The sequence below is a fragment of the Marmota marmota genome, unplaced genomic scaffold (assembly GCF_001458135.2).
Source record: "Marmota marmota marmota unplaced genomic scaffold, marMar, whole genome shotgun sequence".
NCBI classification, from domain to species: domain Eukaryota; kingdom Metazoa; phylum Chordata; class Mammalia; order Rodentia; family Sciuridae; genus Marmota; species Marmota marmota.
The window spans coordinates 12,244,495-12,269,821 of NW_026000057.1; the positions used below are offsets into that span (position 1 = coordinate 12,244,495).

The following is a 25,327-nucleotide window of genomic DNA, read 5'->3' on the forward strand; positions in this document are numbered from 1 at the left end:
GAACTCAGTCTTCTTCAACCTGTCATGCCTTCATTTCTGCTTCATATTTAGTATTTAGTATAGACAATAATAGTTTATGCTGTAGCAATGTAAGTTAGTGAATGGACTAGTGAATGGAGACAGATATTCTACATTGATGACTTTACTGCAATGAAGTTATTTGTGCTTTTAATCACTTTAAAATTATTTCATGTCCATTGCTTCCAGACCTTTTGTTTAAAATCAAATGTACTCTTACCAGTTAATATCTGACATATCAACAATCCTAGAGTAATTCATTCTCTATCCTAGAGCATCACATCTTCTATCCAGGACCTTATGGTATGTTACCTCCAAGAATGGTACACTTCCCTGTGGATTTTTAAAACAAAACAAAACAAAAACCTTAGTCTCCCCAACTAATTAGAAGTTTTAAGCTACCAGAATATTAGTAATTACTTGAATTCTCTTGCTCCTTAAATCGATAGTTTTTAGGTAGAGAATATTAATTATATGTGGACCATTATTTTTCTGCAAGTGATATTTGAGCTGTACAAATGACCTGCATGTGGATTTTTATATACATGTTTTAAAAGTAAGAAAATAATGTTTGGGTAAAAAAATTTAGTTTATTTCTGCATTACTTTGATTCAGTAAATGTAGTCTTTATGCCACAATGATAGTATAATGATTTATATTGCTATTCTGTCTGTAAGTTTAGTTTAAAAAGTACATAGGACGGGGTGGGGAGAGGACCCTGGGGGTGTATCTCAGTGGTTAGAGCACATGCCTGATAATGTGCAAGGCCCTGGGCTCAGTCCCCAGCACACACACACACACACACACACACACACACAGTTTGCAGGCCTGAAATCATTAGATTATAAGTCTTTTGTAATTATATTGCCTGATAATTTTATGAGTATACTTTGGAACTACTCTTGGTTGTGCTTTTAAACAGTAAAACTTAATCCTTGTATACTAATTAATTCAAGGGATTGGCACTTTAATAAATAAAATAATAAAAAGATGTAAACCAAGATAGAAAACTCCAGCTTCTTTTATAAAGATCTATGTTAACCTTTACTTTTTCTTTTGCACATTTTGATTGTCCCTTGTTATGTTTTATAAACATGTTAATACTACTTCTTTAAACTTTTTTTGTAATCCTGTTTTGTTTGTGAATTGTTACAACTCTATAATCCTATTAACTTAATTTTTTTCTTGTTAACTTTGTTTCAGCAATACATGTTCCAGTCTGCTTGTTTACTGCCCGGTCTCTGGGATAAACAAATGTCCATAAATTTGCAACATGTATCCTATATATGGATACCTACCCCCCTTTTTTTTTTCTTGTTGCTGCTTTGTTAATTTTTGGTTCTGGGGTGATCAAAGTTGTAGTTACAGTTTTATAAAAAATATTGGATTATTTGGAGCATAAAATTTATAAGTTTCATTGTGAGTCATAATGAATCTTTAAAAAACAAATTTAAAATTGATTTCTGTTCTATAAGGTTATAACTTTTGCCAGAAGTAAAAACAAATAATTCAAGTAGAAAAATGTTCATTAACTTGAAGGAGCCTTATCTTTATATATGATGTGTTTACACCTGTTTCATTGAGAAATTAAAAATCCTTGAAGGATTCCTTGATATGAAATTTTGGTATACAAATATGGAAGTAAGTGTTGATACCAAGTATTGGAATTTTTTTTCTCTTAAGAATCAGAATATTCTAAGCAGAAAAATACAATGACTTACTCTATGTAAAACTACTCATTTGGCTTCTGAGGATGATTTATAAACAGGATGAAATTTTCACACTTTATTTCTTAATTTTTTCTTTTGTAATAGACTTAAGATTTTTAAGTTTTTCTCTTAAAATATAGGTAGTTTGCTGCTCACTTCTCTTGATTTTTAAGCCATCATAGTTTTATTTATTCTTATGGTTTATATTTACAAGCGGAGAGCTGCTACATTAAATAATATGACTCGGAAAGAGAGATTGCTGGACTTCTCTGCAGTCTTCTGTGGGGCAGTGTGTGCGCCAGGGATTGAACTCGGGCACTCAACCACTGAGGCACATTCCCCAGGCGAATTTTGTACTTTATTTAGAGGCAGAGTCTCACTGAGGTGCTTAGCACCTCACTTGTTGCTGAAGCTGGCTTTGAACTCAAGATCCTCCTGCTTCAGCATCCCGAGCTGCTGGGATTACAGGCATGTGCCACTGCACCCAACTTCATCAGTCTTTTGAGGTCTCAGAAAGTAGCTTAGCAGTGTGAAGTACGCTTTCATTTGAATTAGAATTATTTCATTGCCTTAAGATTGCATTTGAATTTTTATATAATAGTAATGATTTTTATTCTCAGTTCAATTTGAAACTTTATGATAGAAGTTTTCTATGTCAAGAAAGATTTCTATAGTTCAACTCGCAAGTATATATACTTAGGTCTGAAGCATGAATACATTGAAACTAAATAATCAAATATAACTGGCTTATTTATTATATTTTTTCATGCAACCTGGGATGCTTTTTAATTGTATGGTATCTCAATTCAGGGAATTTACATAATACTAAAAACCCTATTGTAAAACACAACTTTTAGGAGAGGTTGGAAAGATGTTCAATTTCCCCTTGGCCCATTTTCTTACTGGAGAGAGATGACAGTCTCTCATATTGATACATTGCAGTGTGACCTAAGAATATTAATCTGCCCTCTTATCTTTTCTGTATCCTTTTTACTGGCAATGGATTCACTTTAATCTCTGCCTTATTCCACAAAACATTTGCAGTGCTTTTTATAAAGATGTAAAAACAAAAGAATGAAATTTTTAAAATGAAGGAATTCAGGCAGTGGGAAATTATGATTAAGAAAATAAACCAAGCAAAACTAAACAATATATTGTTTATGGGTATATAAATATAAAACTTTAAAAATGTAGGGAATGATTAACATCTGAAAAATTAGAATTGTGTTTACTTTAAAGGTTAGAGGAAGAATTTAGGAAGAATGCAGAATAAACTTCTAAGGCAATTTTCTATTTTTACACATGGGTGGTGAATACATGTTTTTATTTTTTAAAAATTAGTAAGCTGTACATCTGTATTATGTACATTCCTGTTTGTATATTTTTGTTATATAAATAAGCTGGCATAGAATGAAAGCCAGCAAACCAAGAGTAAGAATTCAAAAGTAATTCTACTCTTATAAAGATTCTTAATTTAATATAATTCAAGGCAAAATAGGAAAGTACATAGTGTCCAGGACAAATAATTCTGTTCTGCTCAGACTCTGATGTTTGCTTTTTGGTACCACAGTTTATTAAGACTTGACAACTAGGGAAGGCTTGGAAACGCTATAACATGAAGTACGGCAGTGAACACATGAAATGTTTGGGGCTTCTTAACCTGTAAATACGGATAAGTATACTGAGGGATCATGATCGCTGGTTTCAAATGTCTGAAGGGCTGGCACATAAAACAAAGACTAGGAAGCGCCAGGAAATAGAAGTATGTCTGATGGGAATGTTTTAGGGAGGTACATTATGACAGCAAACCAGGACTATCTAAGCCCAAACTCCATATCCTTCAGTGAAAACCAAACAAAAAAATCTTTGATTTTTTAAGATTTATTTAAAATCTGTATTTGCAAAGGATAAATGTATAGGGAAGGAGAGTTTTTTCTAGACTCTTACAGGTCAGAATGATTTTCCCTAGCAGTACTTCCATTGCCATTTGGAAGCCCACTGAAAAATTTAACAAAATATGATTCAGGGTGCCGCAGTCTGGCTGGGCACAAATAACCGAGCCACCACAAAGCCTTGTAGGTTCAAATAGCAATTCTTTATTCCCCAACTCTCACCAGCACTGCACACACACTACTGGGGAACATACTCCTTCCACCGGGCTCCACTCGCCCAATCTCCCTGAACCACTGCGAGAACTGCACAGGAACTCCAAAGTAGGGGGTGCCCGAGATTCCCAGAGCTGCCCTATTCCCTGAGCAGGGTCCATATACAACTCAATCAATCCAGCATCACAGCAATTATATACAGCTTAACTCAAATCATCATCTCAATGGTTCACCTTTCAACCATTGCCTCTGGCAATATGCCAGGCGTCATTCTGACTGGGCTGTGGCTCTCAACATCAGGAAACATTGATTTGGGCATCCTTGTTCTTCTTGTACAAATACTACTTTGTTTATTATCATTCATTGCTTTAGGCCTTCTGTTTTCATTTTCTGTTTATTAACTGGCAGCAAACTGTTTAATTAATTCTTGTTAAAATGGGTTTACTTAGTAAATACTTATTCAATACTGTGCTTTGTATGAAGATCACTGTAGTGAATCAGATACAGTTGCTGCAGTTATAAAGCTTTCCTTCTGTTGACGGAGACTGCTATTCAGTTACAGTTCAGATAAATGCTCTGAAGAAGTACAGGGTGTTATGAAAATATATGATTGGTGACCCTACCTAATCTGGAATGATAGGTCAAGACATGGTACATTGCATTTTAGAAAGAATCTCAGCAAAAGGAAACCCAGTACTTAAAATTTAGTATAGCATATAGACAAAAGAGTATAAGAGCATAGCTTTTGAAGCTGGGTGTTCTGTGTTCACATTCCAGCTTTGTTGCTTGGAAAATTTTTTTCTCTGTACTTGCATCTCTCTCAATCTGTAAAATGGGAGTGAGAACAACATTTTATGTCATAAGGAAATTACAAGTATTAAGTGAGTTTAAGTTATTTATATTTCTAATTTATAAATTTATATTTATGCTCATAATTATTCAGAAAACATCCATTTCCCATCACATGTAACAACAAATATTAGTAATGATAAGAGTTAAGATTCTTTGAGCACTTATTATGTATTAGGTTTATTCTGCTAAATGCCTTTATAGTTCATTGTTCTCACAACTTACTGAGGTGTAGATATTATTTTAATATTGACACTTTATTTTTAATACATGAAGAAACAGACATTGGCAGGTGAACTTGCTTCAGATTCCAGTTAGCTAAGAAGCTGTGCTCTTAACTGTTACTCTTTGTACTTCTTCACATGATTTCAATTTCAGTTTTAACATTTGTCTAATGTTAAACATTTGATAACAGACTGTGAACTTAACAGAATATTATTGAAAGTTATTCTTCTAAAAATTAAAATATTATGAGACAGGCTTTTTGTCGCTGCTTTATTTACTCTTCAGAGACCATTTTGGCCTTATCAGTCCAAATCAGAGTTATTCATGAGTATCTCTATTATTATTCATTCCTTTAGGCTTTATGTTCTCATTTTCTGTTTATTAACTGTCATCATCTGTCAACTTGACACATATGATATTGGTTGGCAATGATTATCCTACAATAAAGTTTAAAATCCCAAAGGTATTTACAAGATGCCTGCAAGGTATCTTATAAATAAGATATGTTCACAAGATCTTTTCAACTTATTCAAATGATTTCCTTAGGATTTAGCCAGATGTCCCAGGTCCACACTACACTGAAGCGATCTGGTATTAGGGCTTGTAGGATGGCAAAATTTCAAACAGGCAAGGTTTGTTTTTATTTATCTCCTGGTCCCTTGTTGCTTGGTACTCTCTGTTTACTCTGATTATATTCAAAACATTTCAACACACAGTTCAGCCATGTTTTAATCATGATAATTTATCAGTCCAGAAATGTTTTTTTCATTATTTTCTTGCTTAGGGATCTACAATAGCTTGCTGTTGTAGTATAAACAAATGCTCTGAACTCCATATTCTGAATGCTCTATTGTTCCCATCTTACCTAACCTTAGGTATGTATCTTTTACTTTGATCATCTGTACATATTCTGTTCATAGATAGTTACAGACACTTCTTGGTGCTCTTCATTCTGCTTAGAATATTGTTTTCTTGGGAAAACAAGAGTAATCCTAAATGACTTGTTCTTTATAATATTACTCAATGGTTTAGTATTTTTTATGTTGTTCTTTACTAGAACAATTTTTTATATCTTTATTTGTTTCTTATGTGGTGCTGAGGATTGAAACCAGTGTGTCACATGTGCTAAGCAAGTACTCTGCCATTGAGCCATAATCCCAGCCCTTAGCACAATTTTTAATCCATCAAGATTTGTAAAACCAAGGGACTTTGTATACATATAATTTGTTGTTGCTGTGCCCTGCATTATATATGTGAGTACTGTGTCCTTTAGTACTCCTTTAGTAGTAGTTTTAGATAAAGTGATCTGCTTGCTATAAGGTTAAAAGATAGAGGTGAAGGAAAAATAAATTTTGACTGTGCTTTGAGCAGAAAGAAGAAAGGATTGGAAAGGATGTAAGTTATGGAGTTGGCAGGAACAATTAAATTAAAAATGGTGGTTAATGGCATGAGATGTACATCTATATCAAGGAAGTAGAAATTAACTAATATATAATTTTCAAGATTCTCATGAAATGGAAGTTTTAAAATGGTAGAAACTCTGGAAGCATAGACTGAGGTATATGAAGGAATTTATATTGGACAAGTATGCGTTGTATATGTATGTATATATTTATAAAATAGAATAAGAGATTATGATTGTAGTAGTTGTTTTTATTTTTGTTTATATATTCTGTTTTTGTGGTACTGGGGATCAAGCACAAGTCCTCACACATCTGAGGCAAGTGCTCTACCATTGAGCTATATCCTCAGCCCGTAGTAGTTGTTTTTAAAGCATTAGACGAAGACTTGTTTTTATCTGTGTCAATAAAATATAATGTAGACTGTAACGGATCATATTATATATGTTTTATAATTTTTCTTAAATTCATATCCACAGTTTTATAGTTGGAATACTATCATCTGTAATATTAATGCTTCACAAATGGGAAGTATTTGGCAATAGCTTATGTTATTTCTTTTTAATTTAAGTTTATACTAGCATTGCATTTCTTCAGGGTGTTCTTCTACCCAGGTACAGGACTGAGAAGATAGTATTGTACCTTTCAGTTTAGTATGCCAATCTGGCAGGTTCATTTGGGATACACTGGAATCCTATACATTCAATTATTTTTTTGTCCTCAAGAGAATAAATAGATGTGTAACATATCTGAGAGTCTGTAAAATCGTTTTCATTTATTATACCGATTACTTTAAAAATTATATGGATTTTTCCTTTGATCAAAGAGCAGTAAAATCTTCAAATATACAGAATGTGTTTGTACAGTTTTAAATGACTTAAAATTTCTTGTTACACTTTCATAAAAGTCATATCTGCAATATTATTATATCTCATGGAAATTAATGAATTAAGATCCTAATTAGGAATTTTTACCTAGTTCATCTTTCTGTTTTTCTCCTTCTCCTACATAATAGAAAACTAAAAATAATACATAAAGTGATTCCCATTTTATAGAAAGCAGGTTAAGATCCTGTTTCTGATCTTTGTGAAGCATAATTTATTCTTATTCTGGACTTTTTGACAAGCCTTTCCCTAGTTTTCTTTTTTTAATTCTCTTGATTAAACCCTTATTGTTTGAACAATCCCTTTTGAAATAATTTCTCACAATATATTATGAGAAATTGGTACATTTTAAAAATAAATGACATTAGTAAAATGGCTAATTAAATTGTACCAACATACTGGTACTAACCTTATGTTTGACACTACAGTGAGACTCTGCTTATAGTTTTGCCTTTGCTCTGACAGTTCTCACCATTTCTTATATGCTCAATATTACTAAATAAGATATAAAATTATAATCTTAATGAAGTTTAGTTATCATAAATTGATCATTTAAATTCCAGCATTGTTCCCTGTTAAACTTGATACCATTCAGATTAAAAATTAACAGGAAAACTAAGTGGTAGGTAGTGAAGACATTATGAAGAAAAGACCTGTTCCATATTTAAGAGTATTTCTATTTAATATCTCTACTGAAAAGTCACTATCATAGTTTTAAAATTAGTTTAAATTGTTTTTATTTTTGTATATTTTTCTGTTATGATAGTAACTATGTAATAATCAGGGATTTTGCATTTTATTGTATTATATATTATCCTCTTCTTCATCTTGTGTATCCCTGGCAGGTGTTTTAGTCCCCTTTTTTACCCCTCATTTTTACTTCTTAAGTTATAACATTATGTGTAAACAGGAAGTGCACAAATCACAAGTGTCAGCCAATGAATTACCACAAAGGACTGTATCTAGTAGTCCCAGATGAAGACAAAATACCGCCCTCCAAGAAGGCCTTTTTGTATTTCCTGCTAGATGTTAGCCTACCTCCTTCCCAAGTGAAGCCATTTTTCTCACTAATTCTGTGTACTTTTGAAATTTCATAACCTTTTATATACTTTTCTGACTTCTTTCAACATTGTAAGAGTGATCCATGTTGTTTCTTTGTTCCATTCAAATGAAATAATTTATTTGCTGTTTCTGTTGATGGAAATACAAAGTGCTTTAGTTTGGGGCTATTTTAATAATGAGGTTATGCAGATTCTTATACTTTCTTGGTTCTTGTTTTTATGTTTATTTTTATGCATTTTATTGCATTTCAGTACATTTGGTGGGGTTTTATTTTTAAAACTTAAGTATATAGTGCCAAACAGTTTTCCGAAGTGATTAATTTACGCCTCTGCAGCAATATATGGGAGTTGTAGTTGTTGTTTATTCTTGCTGATACTTAGGTAGCAATATATTTTTAGATGTGGACATTCTGGCTGCCATATATTGCTGTCTCATTAAGATTATAATTTTATATAACTGTTTTCTAATATTGAACATCTTCTAATGGGATTATAGTGCATTAGACTCTCTTTTTGAAGAACTGTGTTATCTTAAGTCTCTTGTCCCATTATTCTAATGCTTTGTCTGGGTTTTTTCCTTTCTTAATATACACAAAGAATCACAACTTCTTTGTGTGATTATATTTTGCAAATACTTTTTTTCACTTTTTTTTTCTTTTTACTGTCTTCATGGTATTTCTGTCAAAATTTTAATTTTAATATGACTTAATTTGTTAATGCTTTAGTGCCATTTGTGTCCTGCATAAGAAATCTTCATTTACTTCAAGGTCATGAAGTATTCTCCTATATTATCTTTTAGAAACTTTAAAAAATCTTCTAAATTTAGTGAAGGTTTAAGTAAAGCAAAAGTCAAAGCTTTCCCCCACCAATATGTACGTTCACTTACTTAGCTCTATTTATTGAAGACTGTCATTTCCCCATGGCTCTGCAGTTCCACTTTAGCATAAACCAAGTGTATTTGTATACACACAACATACATATATGTACATACATATCTTATGGATTCTCTATTGTATTGCTCCAGTCCTTACATTAATGTTCCATTATCTTATTGCAAATTTTTTGAAATGTTTTGATATTTGGAAAGGAATGTTTTCCTACTTTAATTTCCTTCACATTTATTTTAGCTGCTTTTAGTTCTTCCATTTTAATAGGAATTTTAGAATCATCTTTATAAAAAGCAATCCTACTGGAATTTTGAATGCAATTGAATTCTGTAGATTGGTTTGGAAACTACTAATATTTTAACAGTATCAGGCCCTGTGATTAATGAAGATGATTCATGATCCATTTATTTAGGCTTTCTTAAATTTCTCTCAGACATTCAGTAGTTTATTGTATAAATATCTTTCTTCATTTTTCATTATTTTATTCCTAGTATTTTTCAGTGCCATTGTAAAAGATACCTTCTTTTACTTTTGATTTCTGATTGTTTCTACTTTATATAAATATAATTTATTTTTTAACATTAAATAAAACTATTTATTTGATTCTAATGGTTTGACTCTGTAGTGTCAGCTGCATCAGTTGAGTTTTTTCTTCTTTTCTGTTCATATACTTTTTGCACTGGCTAGAACTGCTGTCCAGACATCCTTATAAACTTTTAAAATATTTCTTCATTAAGGTAGGATGTTTGCTTTTATTTATAGAAGCCTTTTATCACTTAATAGATATTTCCTTCTGTTCTCAGGTTTTATTTTTTATCACGAATGGAGGAAGAATTTTATCATACATTTTTGTATGTATTTAGATTGTTATAACATTATTGTTATGGTTTTTTAATTTTTAGTTGTTGATAAACCTTTATTTTATTTATTTATTTATATGTGGTGCTCAGGATTGAGCCCAGTGCCTCACACATGCCAGACAAGCACTCTACCACTGAGTCACAACCCCAAATGTAGCAAATTGCATTGATACCTGAATGTTCAACTTTGTACTTCGTACTTAGGAATAAACCAACTTCGGTCATAGTGCATTATCTCTTTTATATTTTCTAAATTTTATTTTTTATATTGTCTTTAGAATTTTTATTATCTATGTTCATAAGTGAGATTGGCCCATAGTTTCCTCATAAAAATAGTTCAGAAATTTTTTCTCTTTAACTCTGGAAGAGTTTGTGTATGTCTGATATTATATCTCCTTTGATTTTATATACATATTGCTTAAGGAGCCGTCCAAGTTTAACATTTTTAGCCTTTTAAAAAATCATACTATGTGCATTTAAAGGCTGTAAATTTTCCTCTTAAGTATGGTAAAAAGTATTTCTATAACTGTTTTATATGTCTCATTTTTGTCAGCATTTTAAAATATTTTGTTTTGATTTTTTTCTTGACCCATGGGTATTAATTTCTACATATGAAAACTGTTGTAGTCATAATTTTGGTACTCATTTTGCAATAATTAGAAGGTATATTCTGTATTGTTTCATTTATTTAAAAAATGTGTTTGCAACTGGTGATTGCAGTGTTATCAATTTCCTCATGGCTGCTGGGGCAAATTACCACAAACTGAATGGTTTATAAACAACAGAAATTAATTTTCCCATGTTCTGGAGGCTACAAATCATAAATCAAGGTGTTCAATGATCATGTTCCTTCTGAAGCCTACAGGAGAGCTTGTAGTATTTGCCAGCAGTCCTTGAATTCCCTTTGTCTATTCATGAATCATTCTGGTCTCCGTCTTTGTAATAATATGGCTCTTTCCTCTTTGTGTCTTTGTGTCTGCACATGGAATTCTCTTCTTTCTCTACTCTTATCTATCATTCACATTAGATTAAGGGTGTACCCCACTTCTGTGTGACCTCATTTAAATTAATTACATCTATAGTGTACTTATTTCCAAAGAGGAGGGTTACATTCTGAGGTACTGTGTGTTTAGATTTCAACATAACTTTCAACTATAACCACTACATATACTATTTAGGTGAAGTTTGTTAGTCCAAATTTCTTTTTCATAGTTTTACAAAATAAATCATTCTTAGTGCTGGAGATATAGCTCAGTTGTTAGAGTGCTTGCCTCTTATGCACAAGGCCGTGGGTTCAATCCCCAGCACCACCAAAAAACCCCAAAAAACAAACAAAAAAAACCCCATTCCTTTTCTTTAGAGAGGGTTATGAAATCACCCATTGTAAATATAGACTTATTTTTCTCTCTTTAAGTTCTGTCAATTTTTGCTTTATATATTTTGAGGTTATGTGTTAGGTACATAGAAATTTAGAATTTTATTTTATTTTTGGTGAAGTGAACCCTTTATCATATTTTGTGTCACACTGTCTCTGTAATGCATTTCTTCCTTAAGGGCTACTTTCTCTGATATTGTAATAACGTTTTTTGGTGAAAGTTTGTATATTATATATTTTCCCATTTTTTCAGATTTCCTGTTTCTTAGCATTGAGATGCCCCCAATATGTGGTTAGGATTTTTTGTTGTTGTTTGTTCAAAGTCTGTCCTTGCAGTATTTGGTCATCTTGCATTTAATGTATTTGTTGATGTGTTTGGGATTAAGTCTCTCATCTTGCCATTTGTTTATATTTTTTCATATTGTCTCTTTGCATTCTTTTCTTTAGTAATACTAATTCTACCTGGACTGTTCTTTTAGTGATTACTCTGTAAATTACAACATTCATTCTTTAAAGAACTTTTTTTTTAGTTGTAGATGGATGCAATACTTTTATTTTATTTGTTTTTATGTGGTGCTGTGAGGGTTGAACTCAATGCCTCACTACAACCTCAACCCCACAACATGCATTCTTAACTTATTTAAGTTTAATGTTAGTACTTTTCTTATAGTCTAAACAATACAAGGAACTTTAGTTCTTTTCATTTTTTCTTCCAATTTAAATATTTTAATTGATATTTTTATGTAGTTTATCCCTTACGTATTTTAAACCCCACAATAACTAATTTATAGTAGTTTTTAGACTTAATATATGTTTATATTTATTTACGCATTTATTATTTCCTTTGCCCTTCATTTCTTTCTATGTCTCCAAGCTTTTACCAGAATGGTTTATTTACTTTGCCTCAAGAACATGTGCCCATATTTCCTTTTAAATGGAGATGCTGATGATAAATTATCTTAGTTTTTGGTTGTCTGGTTGTATTTTTTGATTGAAAGGATATTTTTGCTAGGTTAGCAGTCCTTTTTTTGTTTGTTTTAGAAAGGTAAATTTTTTCTGTTTTCAAATATTGCTTTTGTCCCATTTCCTTTTTTCTTTCTTTACAGTATCCCAGTTATGCATATGTTAGACCTTCTTACTCTGTCCCACATAATGGATTATATTCATTCTATATTTTCTATTCTTTTGTATAATTTAGTCTGTCTTCTTATATGTCATTTGGTTCATGAATTATGTTTTTCATCTGTGTCTAACATGCTGACAAAACCATTTATTTGGATTTGTTTTTCAGTTCTATGATTTCATTCAACTCTTTATGATTTTCATTGTCTTCCAAAATTTTTAGTCTTTTATTCCCTGAGTATATTAGGCACAGTTTTTTTTAAATATTTTTTTAGTTGTAGATGGACACAATATTTATGTGTTTATTTTTATGTGGTGCTGAGGATCAAACCCAGTGCCTCACACATGCTACTTGAGCACTCTACTACTGAGCCAAAGCCCCCACCCCTAGGCACAATTCTTTTAATAATTAGTTATAAAACTTTGTTATCTATACACCTTGGAGGTCTTTTACCGGTGACAGCTGTGTTTAGTGCAGGTTTTCTTTCCTGATATACTTGATCATTTTTTTTTATTGAATGCCAGATACTGCATGTGAAAAATTATAGAGATGATTTGAAGGTGAACCTAATGTTATCTTTATTCAGAAAGCATTTATTTTGGCTTAAGACTGACAATCCTATATTCTAGGCAGGAATTAAGAAGATACAAAGTTGAATTTAGTATGTTAAAGTGGGACAGCTTCTGACTTAGTTTTATACTCTGGGTTCTAATCATGCCTCATCATAGCTCTTTAGCTCTTTTTTTGTCATCCTAGCCTTAAAAACTTGTCTTTTGTCACCTTCTTTTGCTTTTAATCTCCCTCTTAGGACTTGGCCAACCCTTGAAGGGAAAAAGTACGGCACCCTTCTTGTCTAAGTCATGACCCTGTAAATTGTCACAGGCTTGCTTTCAAACAGATGCTGTTTTTAATGATTAAAAACAAAGTTTATTAATGTAATCTAGTTCATTGTATGAAAACAAGATATTGTTAATTTTTTTTGTGCTGATTATAATCTTTAAATGGTTCCTTAAAATCTACAAGTTTTTGTAGAACTTCAAACATTTTCACTTGTTTATGTTTATGCATGCACATTATTTTTTAAAATTTATTTATTTATTCTAATTAGGTATATATGACAGCAGAATGCATTTTGATTCATCGTACACAATTGCAGCACATCTTTTCATTTCTTTGGTTATAAACAATGTATCATCACACCATATATGCAGTCACACATGTACCTAGAGTAATAATGTCCATCTCATTCCAACATCTTTCTTTCGCCATGCCCCCTTGCCTCCCTCCCCTTTGCCCAATCACTGTTCCTCCATTTTTTCCATGTCCTGCTCCCATTATGGATCAGTATCCACTTATTAGAACATTCAGCCTTTGGATTTTGGGGATTGGCTTAGTTCGCTTACCATGATATCCTCCAACTCCATCCATTTACCTGCAAATGCCATAATTTTATTCTCTCTTAATACTGAGTAGCATTCCATTGTGTATATATACCACAATTTCTTTATCCATTCATCTACTGAAGGGCATTTAGGTTGGCTCCATAGTTTAGCTATTGCAAATTGAGCTGCTATAAACATTGATGTGGCTGTGTTACTATAGTATGCTGATTTTAAGTCCTTTAGATATCAACCGAGGAGTCAAATGGTTGTTCCATTTCAAGTATTCTGAGGAGTCTCCATACTGCTTTCCAGATTTGTTGCACCAATTTGCAGTCCCACCAGCAATGTATGAGTGTGCCTTTTCCCCCACGTCCTCGCCAACACTTATTGTTTGTATTCTTAATAACTTATGAACAGTGTTTTTTAGCATGTAATTTGATGTATATCCTTGACAGAAAGCTTTAAGGAATATAAAAAAGAAATAACCACTAAAATAGATGGATGCCCACAGTGTGCTATATATGGTTAACTTAGGTTTTAAAGTAAATTTTCTTAGATTCTTTGGCTCTTATAAATTAGGTAATCTCATTTATTTTTAAAATCCTTTCTTTACCTGAATAGAGTAGTATTTCTTGGAAAGTCCAAGAAATTAAGTTCTAGTAAGAACTTAATTCACTTAGAAAGATAAATATATTTTTATATATTAGCTGTAATTTTCATTTAGATATAAAAATAGTATTCTCTGCTCATCTTTACAAAACTTCAGAAGTTATAACTATTTGCCACTTGTTTCTTTTTCTCTAAATTTATTTTCTTATATAATGATCAAAAGTTTTTAACTAAAGCTATCAAGGATTCCATGCACTTCCAAGATAGGGATAACATCACTCTAAAGACAATTCTTTTCTGTCTCCACTGCTTACAGACAGGGAATACAATCTCTTCAGCCTGGACCTGTGTAGAAGAATATGGAGAAAATAAACAGGTAAGAGAAAGTCTCTTAGGAGTATTATGATATATCTAGTTTTCAGAAAATCAGTTTTAAGTTGTTCTTTGGGATATAAGAAATATTCAGAATTGTCTAATAAAACCTTGTGGGCTGTTTTGTTTTTTCTAGTTCTGTTACTTGCTGGTTTATTAATCAAAATTTTAAAGTTAAACTTTTATTTTCAAAACTTTGAACTTGTTATGTACACTAAACCACTGAGATCGTAAACATTATTGTAAATTAGAGATGGAGTGAGCCTGTTATATTTTTATATGTTATATTTTATATATTATCTAGTATTTCTCAAAATTGTCAGAAAATGGGAGTCTTAATATTTTTCAATCTTATCAAGCCAAAATCTTATTTAGATCAATTTATAATAAAATTAATATTTATTAGAATTCACCAAGCTACTGGGAAAGGTAAACTGCAGTAGGAAGTTAAAGGTAATTAGTGGTTTGAGTGAGGATTATTACTGTTGAGACTCCTTTATATATGTAGAGGCAAAGAAAACATTATCCTGGTAAACAATGCATGTGCTGTTTCTGTGTGCTTGTGTAAGTTAATTCTCCTTTTTGTACTTCCATTTTCTCATTGTCAAAGGGGTTGAGAAAGAGTATTTATGAATCTATGTAAGGATTTAGTTTATACTGATCTAGTATGGTTATTTTGGCACTTATTAAGTCCTCATTAACTATTAATTATTATAATTAATATAATATAGAGATATATACTACAAAAAGAAATATATTATTATTTTTGAGACTTGTAACTTTATTTTTATAAATATTAAATTTTAGCTCAAAATTCAAATATATGATACTGGTCTCAGAACTACTTTCTTTACAACTTTTTATAGTTTAAATTTTGATTTATGAGGACTGATTTTGCTGACAGAAATGAAACTTGAAAAGTTTCTAAGGCTTTCTATCTTCTCCTCATTTGTGCCCATAATTTATTTAGTGAGTCACAATTTGTTCTGAGTTTTAAAGCCTAGATTGCCATTGCGCAAGTCATAATTTTTCCTCTCCTAAGCTGCTTGTACTATTCTCTTTCTATATGTTTAGAAACTAACATTAAAAGGAGTTTGCCTTAATTATCTCAGAACAAAGGTATCAAACTTGAAACTCTAGACATGATTTGTTTGGTGTCTTTAGTTCTTTGAAAGGAAAGCAATTAGACTTAGTTTCAATAGAAATAGTCATTTTTTGTTTCATATTTGGCCCTCTTTGATTCTTGTTGTTGTTGAGGTGTCAAGTCTTGACCTCTATAGAGTGATTTGAGTTTGTAATTGCTATGTTTTAACATATTTGAAGAATTTTTCAGTTTTATTTTCAATGTTTTCTCATTATACATTAGTCCCCATTAGAGTTCTTCCCATGTTGATTTTCCAGGTTGTTCAGTGAAATAACTGTAAGGTCAAAGAAGTTTGGGGAAAGCTATACTACATATGCCCCTTGGAAAATTATCATGAGTATTATCATATTAAATAATTAAGGTAGAAACCTTTTCTTTTTTCAAGTTTTTTTTTTCTCTTAAACTTTTCCGAAGATGATTTTGCTGAGGGATTTTTCTTTTAGGGATGCTTATTCTTGAATTGTATGAGATGTAATTTGGAAACAGTGAAACTAACCCAAAATACTTTGGGTTTTGTTTCTTTGTGTGTTTGTAACTTTATTGAGGTTTAATTGAAATACAATAAAATGTACCTAATTGCAGTATAGACTTTGGTTCTTTTTGATTAATGTATATATGTCTGTAAAATGATAATATAATCAATAAAATAAACATTTCCATCTTCCTTAAAAGGTACTGCATGCCCATTTGTATTCTGTTCTTCCTTCTTTTCTTGTCAACCACTTAGTTTGCATTTTTTAGAATTTCACACTCTTGCTTTTAAAGATTTAAATTTTAATCCTTAGATAACTTAGAATAAAATAGTTGTAATTCTTAAAATAAAGGTACAATATCTGACAAATATGTGTGTTTATGCTAGTTGTTACACACTGGCAAAATTTCACAGGAAGATTTTAAAGCTGAAATCATTACTTTTGAATATACTGTAAATTGAAAAAATAATTTTGGTTTAAAAACAAAAGCCAATGATTTTTTTCCCACTAAAACAATTTGAAAAGTAATAGAGAACTAAGCAGAACTTTATAAGGAAGCAGTTATGTATGGTTAACTTTTTTCCTCTTCAGCCATTTATTACTAAGATTACACTATTCAGTCACTTTTAAAATCATCTTAAAACAGAAATTCATAAGCTACTCTGTGAGTCTAGTCTTAGAAAAATTTATTGGTCCCTTCAAGTCTGCTACTTGCCTTTTGCTGTTAGTAGCCTGATAGGGAACATTAAGTAGAGAGCAAATAAAAAAAAGTTGATTGTAATAGGGCAAATGAGATTTTTTAAATGCCAGTAAATTTGGTATATATATTTCCCAGCCAAAAGTATACTTAAAATTTTCTAATTCATGATTTTCAAAATCTTACAGGTTATAAAATGCTTAAAAATCAGCAGCCTGGAGAAATTTTTTTCTGTGCTTTATGGTTAGCTCTTTGTTTTCTATACTAGAATGGGAAATACAAAATATTTTTTAAAATGTGATTTGTATTCCAATATAGAATTTTTTATCTCTGTATTTTTTCCACAATATTTAGTATTTCAGTTAAAGAAAGTTATTCAGTTATGATTATTGAATGTTAGAAATTGAAATTATAAAATGGTAAAATGAGGAAGTTTTTTAAAATTTCAATAGAGAGCCACAGAAATTTAAAAGAAATGTTTAATATATGTATTAAAGGCCTGAGAAATGTATTTCATAGACAAAAGAACGTAGTTGAGTTTTTGGAAAATATAGGATTTGAAATTTTGGTCTTTAATATGTGTACATAGTTATTACAGTCATCCTCATACATGCTGGTAAGAGTGCAAAATGGTTTAGCCACATTGGAAAAATTTGGTAGTTCTTAAAAAATTGAGACAGATTTATCAATACAACTTAGCAGTTCTGTGCCTATGTATTTACTCAAGAGAATTGAAAACAAATCCACACAGAAATTTATACATACTACTCCTTAATAGCATTATTTTTAATAGCCCAAAGGTAGAAACAACATAAATATCTATCAAATAATGAAAGGATAAATTAAATGTGGTCTATCCATACAATGGAATATTATTCAACCATAAAAGGGAATGAAATACTGCTAACATCTTATAATATGGATGAACCTTGAAAACATTATTCTAAGAGGCTATTTCCAGAGACTACGGAAGTTGTATGCTTTCACATGAATTTATGTGAAAAGTCCAGAATAGGCAAATTTATATGTATAAATTAGTGTTTGCTCAAAAAGAGGGAATGGGGACTGACTGCTAATGGGTACTGAGTTTCTGTTTAGGATGATAAAAATGTTCTGGAATTAGAATGGTGGTAGTTGTACAAACTTTGTGAATATATTGACAGTTGCTGAATTGTATACTGATGGTGCATCCAAAAGAGGGTGGATGTGGTGGTAGCACTAAGGTAGATAAACAGGAAGAAGAAAGAAACCAATTAAGGAATATAGGGCTGAGGATGTGGTTCAAGTGGACGCGCTCGCCTAGCGTGCGTGAGGCACTGGGTTCGATTCTTAGCACCACATAAAAATAAAATAAGATGTTGTGTCCATCTAAAACTAAAAAATAAATATTAAAAAAAGAAATATACTTTTTAATGGAAAATTAGTCTGAAGTGTAGTTAGAAATAAAAGATGAAGATAGCCAAAATTAATATGAGAGGACCCTTTGAATTCATGTTTAAGGTTTTTTTGTTCGTTTTTAAAATACTTTTTTAGTTGTCACTGTACCTTTTGTTTATTTTTTATTATATGTGGTGCTGAGAATTGAACCCAGTGCCTCACACATGCTAGCTACACTGAGCTACAACCCCAGCCCTCATGTTCAAGTTTTTATTAAGGGGTTTCCTCATTTTTAATACAGAGAAGCAGCTCCAGAAATAATGCTTTGGTCCAAACATGCAGTATGGAATTAGATATAAAATGAGAAACATTGAATAAATTAGCATGTCTGTTCCTTATATTTTCACTGAGAAACACATTGGTGATACTCACTACCAGATGGTCTTCGTGCTGGACAGAGAATACAATAGACCAAATTGTAGTAACTACATAAACAGTTATGTGTTAATGTACTGCCAGTCTCTACACTTGTCCTGTGTCACTTGTGGCTGATTTCCTGTTCATTCCACATTCATCAACTGAAGCTCTGAATCCAGGGTTCTTATGAGCCATTACTGCTGGAATTGAATTGGAACTTAAGGTTAAGCCTATATGTTGTTATTCTTTTCCCACATATTTTTATTGGTGCATTGTAATTCTATATAAAGGTGGGATTCATTATTACATATTCATATATGCATAGGATATAACAATAATTTGGTCAGTGTCAATCCTCTGTATATTTCCCTTTCCCTCTTCTTCCTCCCCCTTCCCTATTTTCTACTCCAGTTCTGATCTGCCTCAGATTTTTATGAGACCCCCCTGCCCCACATCTTTCTTTTACTTATTCCTCTTTAGCTTCCACATATGAGAAAAAAACATATGACAGTTGACTTTCTGAGCTTGGCTTGTTTAGTCTTTATGTACATCAGAGTTGTTCTTTGAAAGTATTTGTATTAATTCTGAATATAAATATGAAATCGTAGAAAATTTGATTACAATACCATCTCTAACATAATATTAGAGCAGTTGTTCTTACATCTTTTCTTCAAATGAAATATTACACAAATTTAGCATATAAAACAAGGAAATGCAGGCGCTTCATGGGTTGAAATGGGAGGTGTGGAAATGGGTAGGTAGGTGCAAGTAAAATCTAATTAGAGTAGCACTATCTGCTTTACTTCTGTTCTCCTGCCTATAATAATCTAAAATACTTTCTTTTGAAAATCCTGTTTAAGAATATTGCCCAAGTGAAAAAGCTTGATCAAATGGAAGTAATACTTCCTAGGAATCAGGATGCCTGATCTTAAACTTACTCTTTCTCCATTCAGCTATGGGAATATAAATCAATCACTTACTCAGTCATCTTCTGTGTCTTGTCATTCATATGGAAGAGTCATTTGACTTAGAGACTTCTACTATCTGAACCTATTTCTGGTCTGTTATTTAGGATCAAAGAATTTGATTAGTATCATCAATAAAAAGACAAAGCCAATAAAATTGAGCAAAAGGCTTGAGCAGATAACTTTACCAAAGATGTCCAAGTGCTCAATAGCCACATTACTAGTCATAAGGGAAATCAAAATTAAAATTACAATGAGATAAAATTTCACATGCACTAGAATGACTATAATTAAAAATGCTGGCAATGCCAAATGTTAGGATATGGAGTAATTAAGTAGAGGTCTTACATTTTGCTAGTGTGTATATAAAATGGGCACAGTGGACAATTCTTAAAACATTCTCTTTTATGTGACCCAGCAGTCCCATTCCCAGTTATTTACCCAAAACATATATTCATAAAAAGAAATGAAAACATATATCTATGAAATATTTGTATAAGAAGGGTTCATAGCAGCTTTATTCATAATACTCAAAAACAACTCAAGTATTCTATCAATAAAAACAACTCAAGTATTCTATCAATAGGTGAACAAAGAAATTGTTATATATTAATACAATGGAATAATAACAAAAGAAAGCAAATTACTATATGACATGAATGAATGTTAGAGATTATATTGAAAAAAGCTAGGATAAAAAACTTTAAAATTAATAAAATCCAAAACCAATAAAGCTAATCTATGATGATAGAAATCAGAAAGTGGTTGCTTCCGACAGAAAGGCTCTTGACTGAAGAGGGGCACAGGAAACTTCTGGATTGATGGATATGTTTTATAATTTTTGGGGGGCTTGGATTACATGATTTATACAGTTATCAAAACTCATTGAAATGAACATATAAGGTTTATGCATCTTATTTTGTGCCAGTTGTACCTCAGTTTGAAGCATTAAGACAGTTGAATAATATGAAGTATAAGTTAAATTCTGAAGTTGGCTCTGTGTCATTCCTTAAGAAGGGGCAAAGGGAATACAGATCCCTTTCTGAGGCAGAAACAGTGGGAAAAGTTAAGGATGTTAACTGGGAAGAAAAACCAGGGTGGGCAAATATGTGCTAGGAATTTTAACTCACATTAATTTTTCCATAAACATTAAAGGGATTTTCTGCTGTTTTCTGTAATGTGCAAATTATATGTTAGAGCTAAATAAAATGTGATTCTACTTCTAGGTTTAGGCCACTAGTTAAGTATTTTGAGTTTATATTTCGTCCATTATCTTATTTGATATGTATTTTATTTTCTGATCACCCAGATGTTTTTCCTGAATATATTTAGATTCTTAGTGGTTTTAGGAGTAAAATTTATTTTTGATGTGCTTATAAAACTTTATCCAACTTTTTTGTTGCCTAATTTTTGTAGGATTTGGAGGGGAAGTTTTTTTCTCAACTTATTCTTTTTTTAAAAATCAAGTTGGCATTTTTTATTGATTTTTTTTAAAAAATAAATGACAGTGGAATGCATTACAGTTCTTGTTACACATATAGAGCTCAATTTTTCATATCTCTGGTTGTATGTAAAGTATATTCACATCAATTCATGTCTTCATACATGTATTTTTTTGGATAATGATGTCCATTACATTCCACCATCCTTGCTAACTCCCTGCCGCCTCCTTTCCCCTTCCAAGACCCCTCTGCCCTATCTAGAGTTTGTCTATTCCTCCCATGCTCCCCCTCCTTATCCCTGCAAATGCCATAATTTTATTCTCTCTTATTGCTGAGTAAAATTCCATTGTGTATATATGCCACATTTTTTTTTATCCATGAGTGAAGGGCATCTAGGTTGGTTCCACAGTTTAACTATTGTGAATTGTCCTGCTATAAACATTGATGTGGCTGTGTGCCTGTAGTATGCTGTTTTTAAATCCTTTGGGTATATACTGAGGAGAGAGATAGCTGGGTCAAATGGTGGTTCCATTCCCAGATTTACAAGAAATCTCCATACTGCTTTCCATATTGGCTGCACCAGTTTGCAGTCCCACCAGCAATGTATAGAGTGTCCCCTTTTCCCCACATCCTCGCCAACATTTATTGTTGTTTGTCTTCATAATAGCTGCCATTTTGACTGGAATGAGATGATATCTTAGAATAGTTTTGATTTGCATTTCTCCAATTGCTAGAGATGATGAACTTTTTTTTGTTATATTTGTTGATTGATTGTATATCCTCTTCTGAGAAGTGTCTGTTTAGGTCTTTGTCCCATTTATTGATTGGGTTATTTATTTATTTTTTGGTGTTTAGCTTCTTCACTTATTCTATATGAATTAATACATGAGAATCAACATATAATTTTATATTTAATTTAGTTTCCCTAAAAATATGGGAATACACCAGTTGATTAGTGTTTAAGTTAAAGATTTACAGTAGCAGACTGTCAAATGCAGATATGCTAATGAGCATTGTGCTAGTAGCCAGCTATTTGTTTAGCTTCTTTTTGAAGTCTTCTGAAAATATCTCTGTGTGCATATTTCATGAATAGGCTGCAATACCTACCTCTTGAATAGATGTAAACCTAAAACAAAAGTTGTTTTGTCTTTGAAAACTACATTTCCCTATCTGCAGAAGTCTTCTCTTTTGATTTATGTTGTAGATAACCTCATTGGTAAAATTTAAAGAGCTAGGTGCATCATAGTATGTGGCTAGTAAGGAACTGACTGATTTAGTACTTTTCAAAAATGCAGTTATAATATAGGAACATTGTTTCAGTATTTTAAACACTCCTGCATAGTGAATTCTTTTTAAAAAAAGAAAAAAAAATATTTGAAACCTGGAGTCATGCTACTTCAGAGGGTGATGAAACAAAGTAATTCCTTATCCAGTTTCAAAATACTGAAAATATTTTGAACTGTATATGTTATATGTATTCATGTTTTTCTCAAGCTGCTTATTGATCTTTTTATAAAATTTAAAAGGTTATGAAAGTATTTTGAGTTTTACAATGCTAGAAGTTAAACCTGTATTTAACTGATTTTTATTTTTTCCATTTTTTCTTAACTAGGTCCTTTCTGATGTTGCTTGAGCTTATTCTTCTGCAGTTGATCTCATTCCTGTTGGCTAAACATTAAGTCCCCGACAACATTAAGTTAATGCTCATGTGTTTTAGGCCTCATTTATAGTACCACGATAGTATTATAGAAAAGAAAAACTTTACATTTTAGATGACCTAATTCCTTTTTTTCTATTTCTAGAAACATGATAACTTTTATAAATAGTCATTGTCACACTTTGGCTTATCTATCTACACTAAAGAACATAGTTGAGTTTTTGGAAACTACAGGATTTGAAAATTTGGTCTTTAGTTTACACACATAATTATTACAATTAATGAAGCAGGAAATTATTGGTGCATAAGATGGATATTTATTGTGGAACAGTAATATTTCAAATATAATTGTATTTTAAATAATTTGGGTTAATTTTTGGATATTTTTCTATACTATAAGTTGATAATGGTTTCTTAAAAGTTTATTTTATCAACATGATTCATTTTACTATTTTGTGGTACCAGTAGGACTCTAATGTTAAATTGGTATGTTGTGTTTATAAATGTTTATATTAGCATTTAAATAATGAAATATTGGACAGTTAGTTTCTACCAAATGTTTCTGAAATCCAGAGGTAAATGTTTCTACTGGTTTGATGCCTAATACAGTTTCAAAAAAAGCAACTATGAATTTTCTGTTTTTTTATCTTTTCTTCATGAACTGCCCCTTAGTGTCAGAACAGGAGAAGAGAAATCAGAGGTTCTCTTTTTCTATGTTAAAAAAATTATATAAATAAAGACAAGGAGTACATTCTAGTAAGATCTCTGAAATGCGCTGTGTCAGTGAAGGCAACATTAATACTGACTTGATAAAACTAAGGACTTGAATTGCAGTGAATATGGAAATAATATTTACCTCCAGTACAGTATCATCAGGATTTTAAAATGTTAGAACATTATGTTAAAATGTGATTATAATTTTAATGCTTTATCTCTTTGAATTAAATTTGTGTCCATAAAGATGTGCAGCATAATTGTTCATGTATTTATTTACAGACTACAATTTCCGTCGCAGCTCAATAAATAGTCTTTCCCCTGTTAGTGCTACCCTCTCTTCTGGGACTCCCAGCGTGCTTCCTTATACTTCAAGGCCTTATTCTTATCCAAGTTATCCCTTGTCACCAACAATATCTCTTGCTAATGGCAGCCATGTTGGACAACGACTATATATCTCCAATCAGGCCTCATTCTTCTGAAGAAAGTCTGTAAACATTAGTATGAAAATTTCTTGTGAAAAGCATGCAAATTAAAATATTGTTTTATTTTAGAATCGGGTTTGCACATTTGGCTTCAAAAATGATATGTTTATGCCAACATAATAAACATCTGCTATAATTCAAAGAATAACATAGAGTTGCAAAATTTATAAAAATGGAAAGTTTAAAAAGTTATTCAGTGGTTTAACAAGCTACTATTCTTTTTAAACTTTTGAGATTTTCTTAATTCCTAAGTGGGTAATAGATCCCAGTAATTTGTTAATTTTTTTTTGTATAACTTTGCAGTATAGCATTTCACAAATGTAAACCACTTGAAGACAATGGTTATACTAGATTGATGACCAAGGATCTCTATCTGTATTGGAAATTGGAACACTTATATAACCAGAAGCATCTAGCTATTATGTAGAAAGAAATGATGAGGCAAAAAGATTAATATGCAAATTTTATGCAGTACTAAAGAAAAAGCAATCTAACATTGTGGTCCTTGAAAATAACTAAATAGTTTAGTTAATAATTATTTGTTACAAAAATTGTAATTTTGCTGTTAATATATTTAAGGTTTTTATAGTTATGCTTCATTTGTGTTTTTGATATTCGCTGTATTGTTTGAATAAGAAGTGTTATGGTTTTTTAATGTTGAAATCATGTTGTTTAATTTTTGTACTTGAATTCAAACTTTGACATTAAATATGTGATGCTTCTCATACATGTGTTTTATTTTAATTAGAATGCACATACACAAAAATTAGGTCTCACAATCATTGTGATCTTGGAGAACAGTTTTCCTTACTTGGTTATATATAGTTATAGGATCATTGGTGCAGTGTCTTTATGAAACCAAATCATGGAATATTATATAGGGAGAAAATTGTTAGCTTTGTGATACAGTAACAAAAACATTTTTAGGGGCAATAGAAGTATTGTTTAGACTCACTGAAGTTTCTCCCATTTACTTAAAAATAATTCAGTGAATTCAGATCATTTTGACTATTCATTGGTTTAGTAATGTACATTCATAATGATTTATAATGACATTTTCTTTTTTTTTTTTTTTTTTTTTTTTTTTTTTTTTTTTT

The 25,327-nt window shown here is 31.2% G+C and overlaps 1 protein-coding gene across 1 annotated transcript in view; it reads left to right on the plus strand.

The window, feature by feature from the left end:
- Positions 1-24,842, plus strand: part of Rbm46 (RNA binding motif protein 46) — a 34,080-nt gene extending 9,238 nt beyond the window's left edge. Inside the window, exon 4 of the mRNA XM_015484502.2 lies at positions 24,028-24,842. Within this exon, the coding sequence (XP_015339988.1) occupies positions 24,028-24,227 (200 nt within the window). The 3' untranslated portion in view covers positions 24,228-24,842. The remainder of the gene's footprint in view (positions 1-24,027) is intronic.
- The last annotated feature ends 485 nt before the right edge of the window (positions 24,843-25,327 follow it).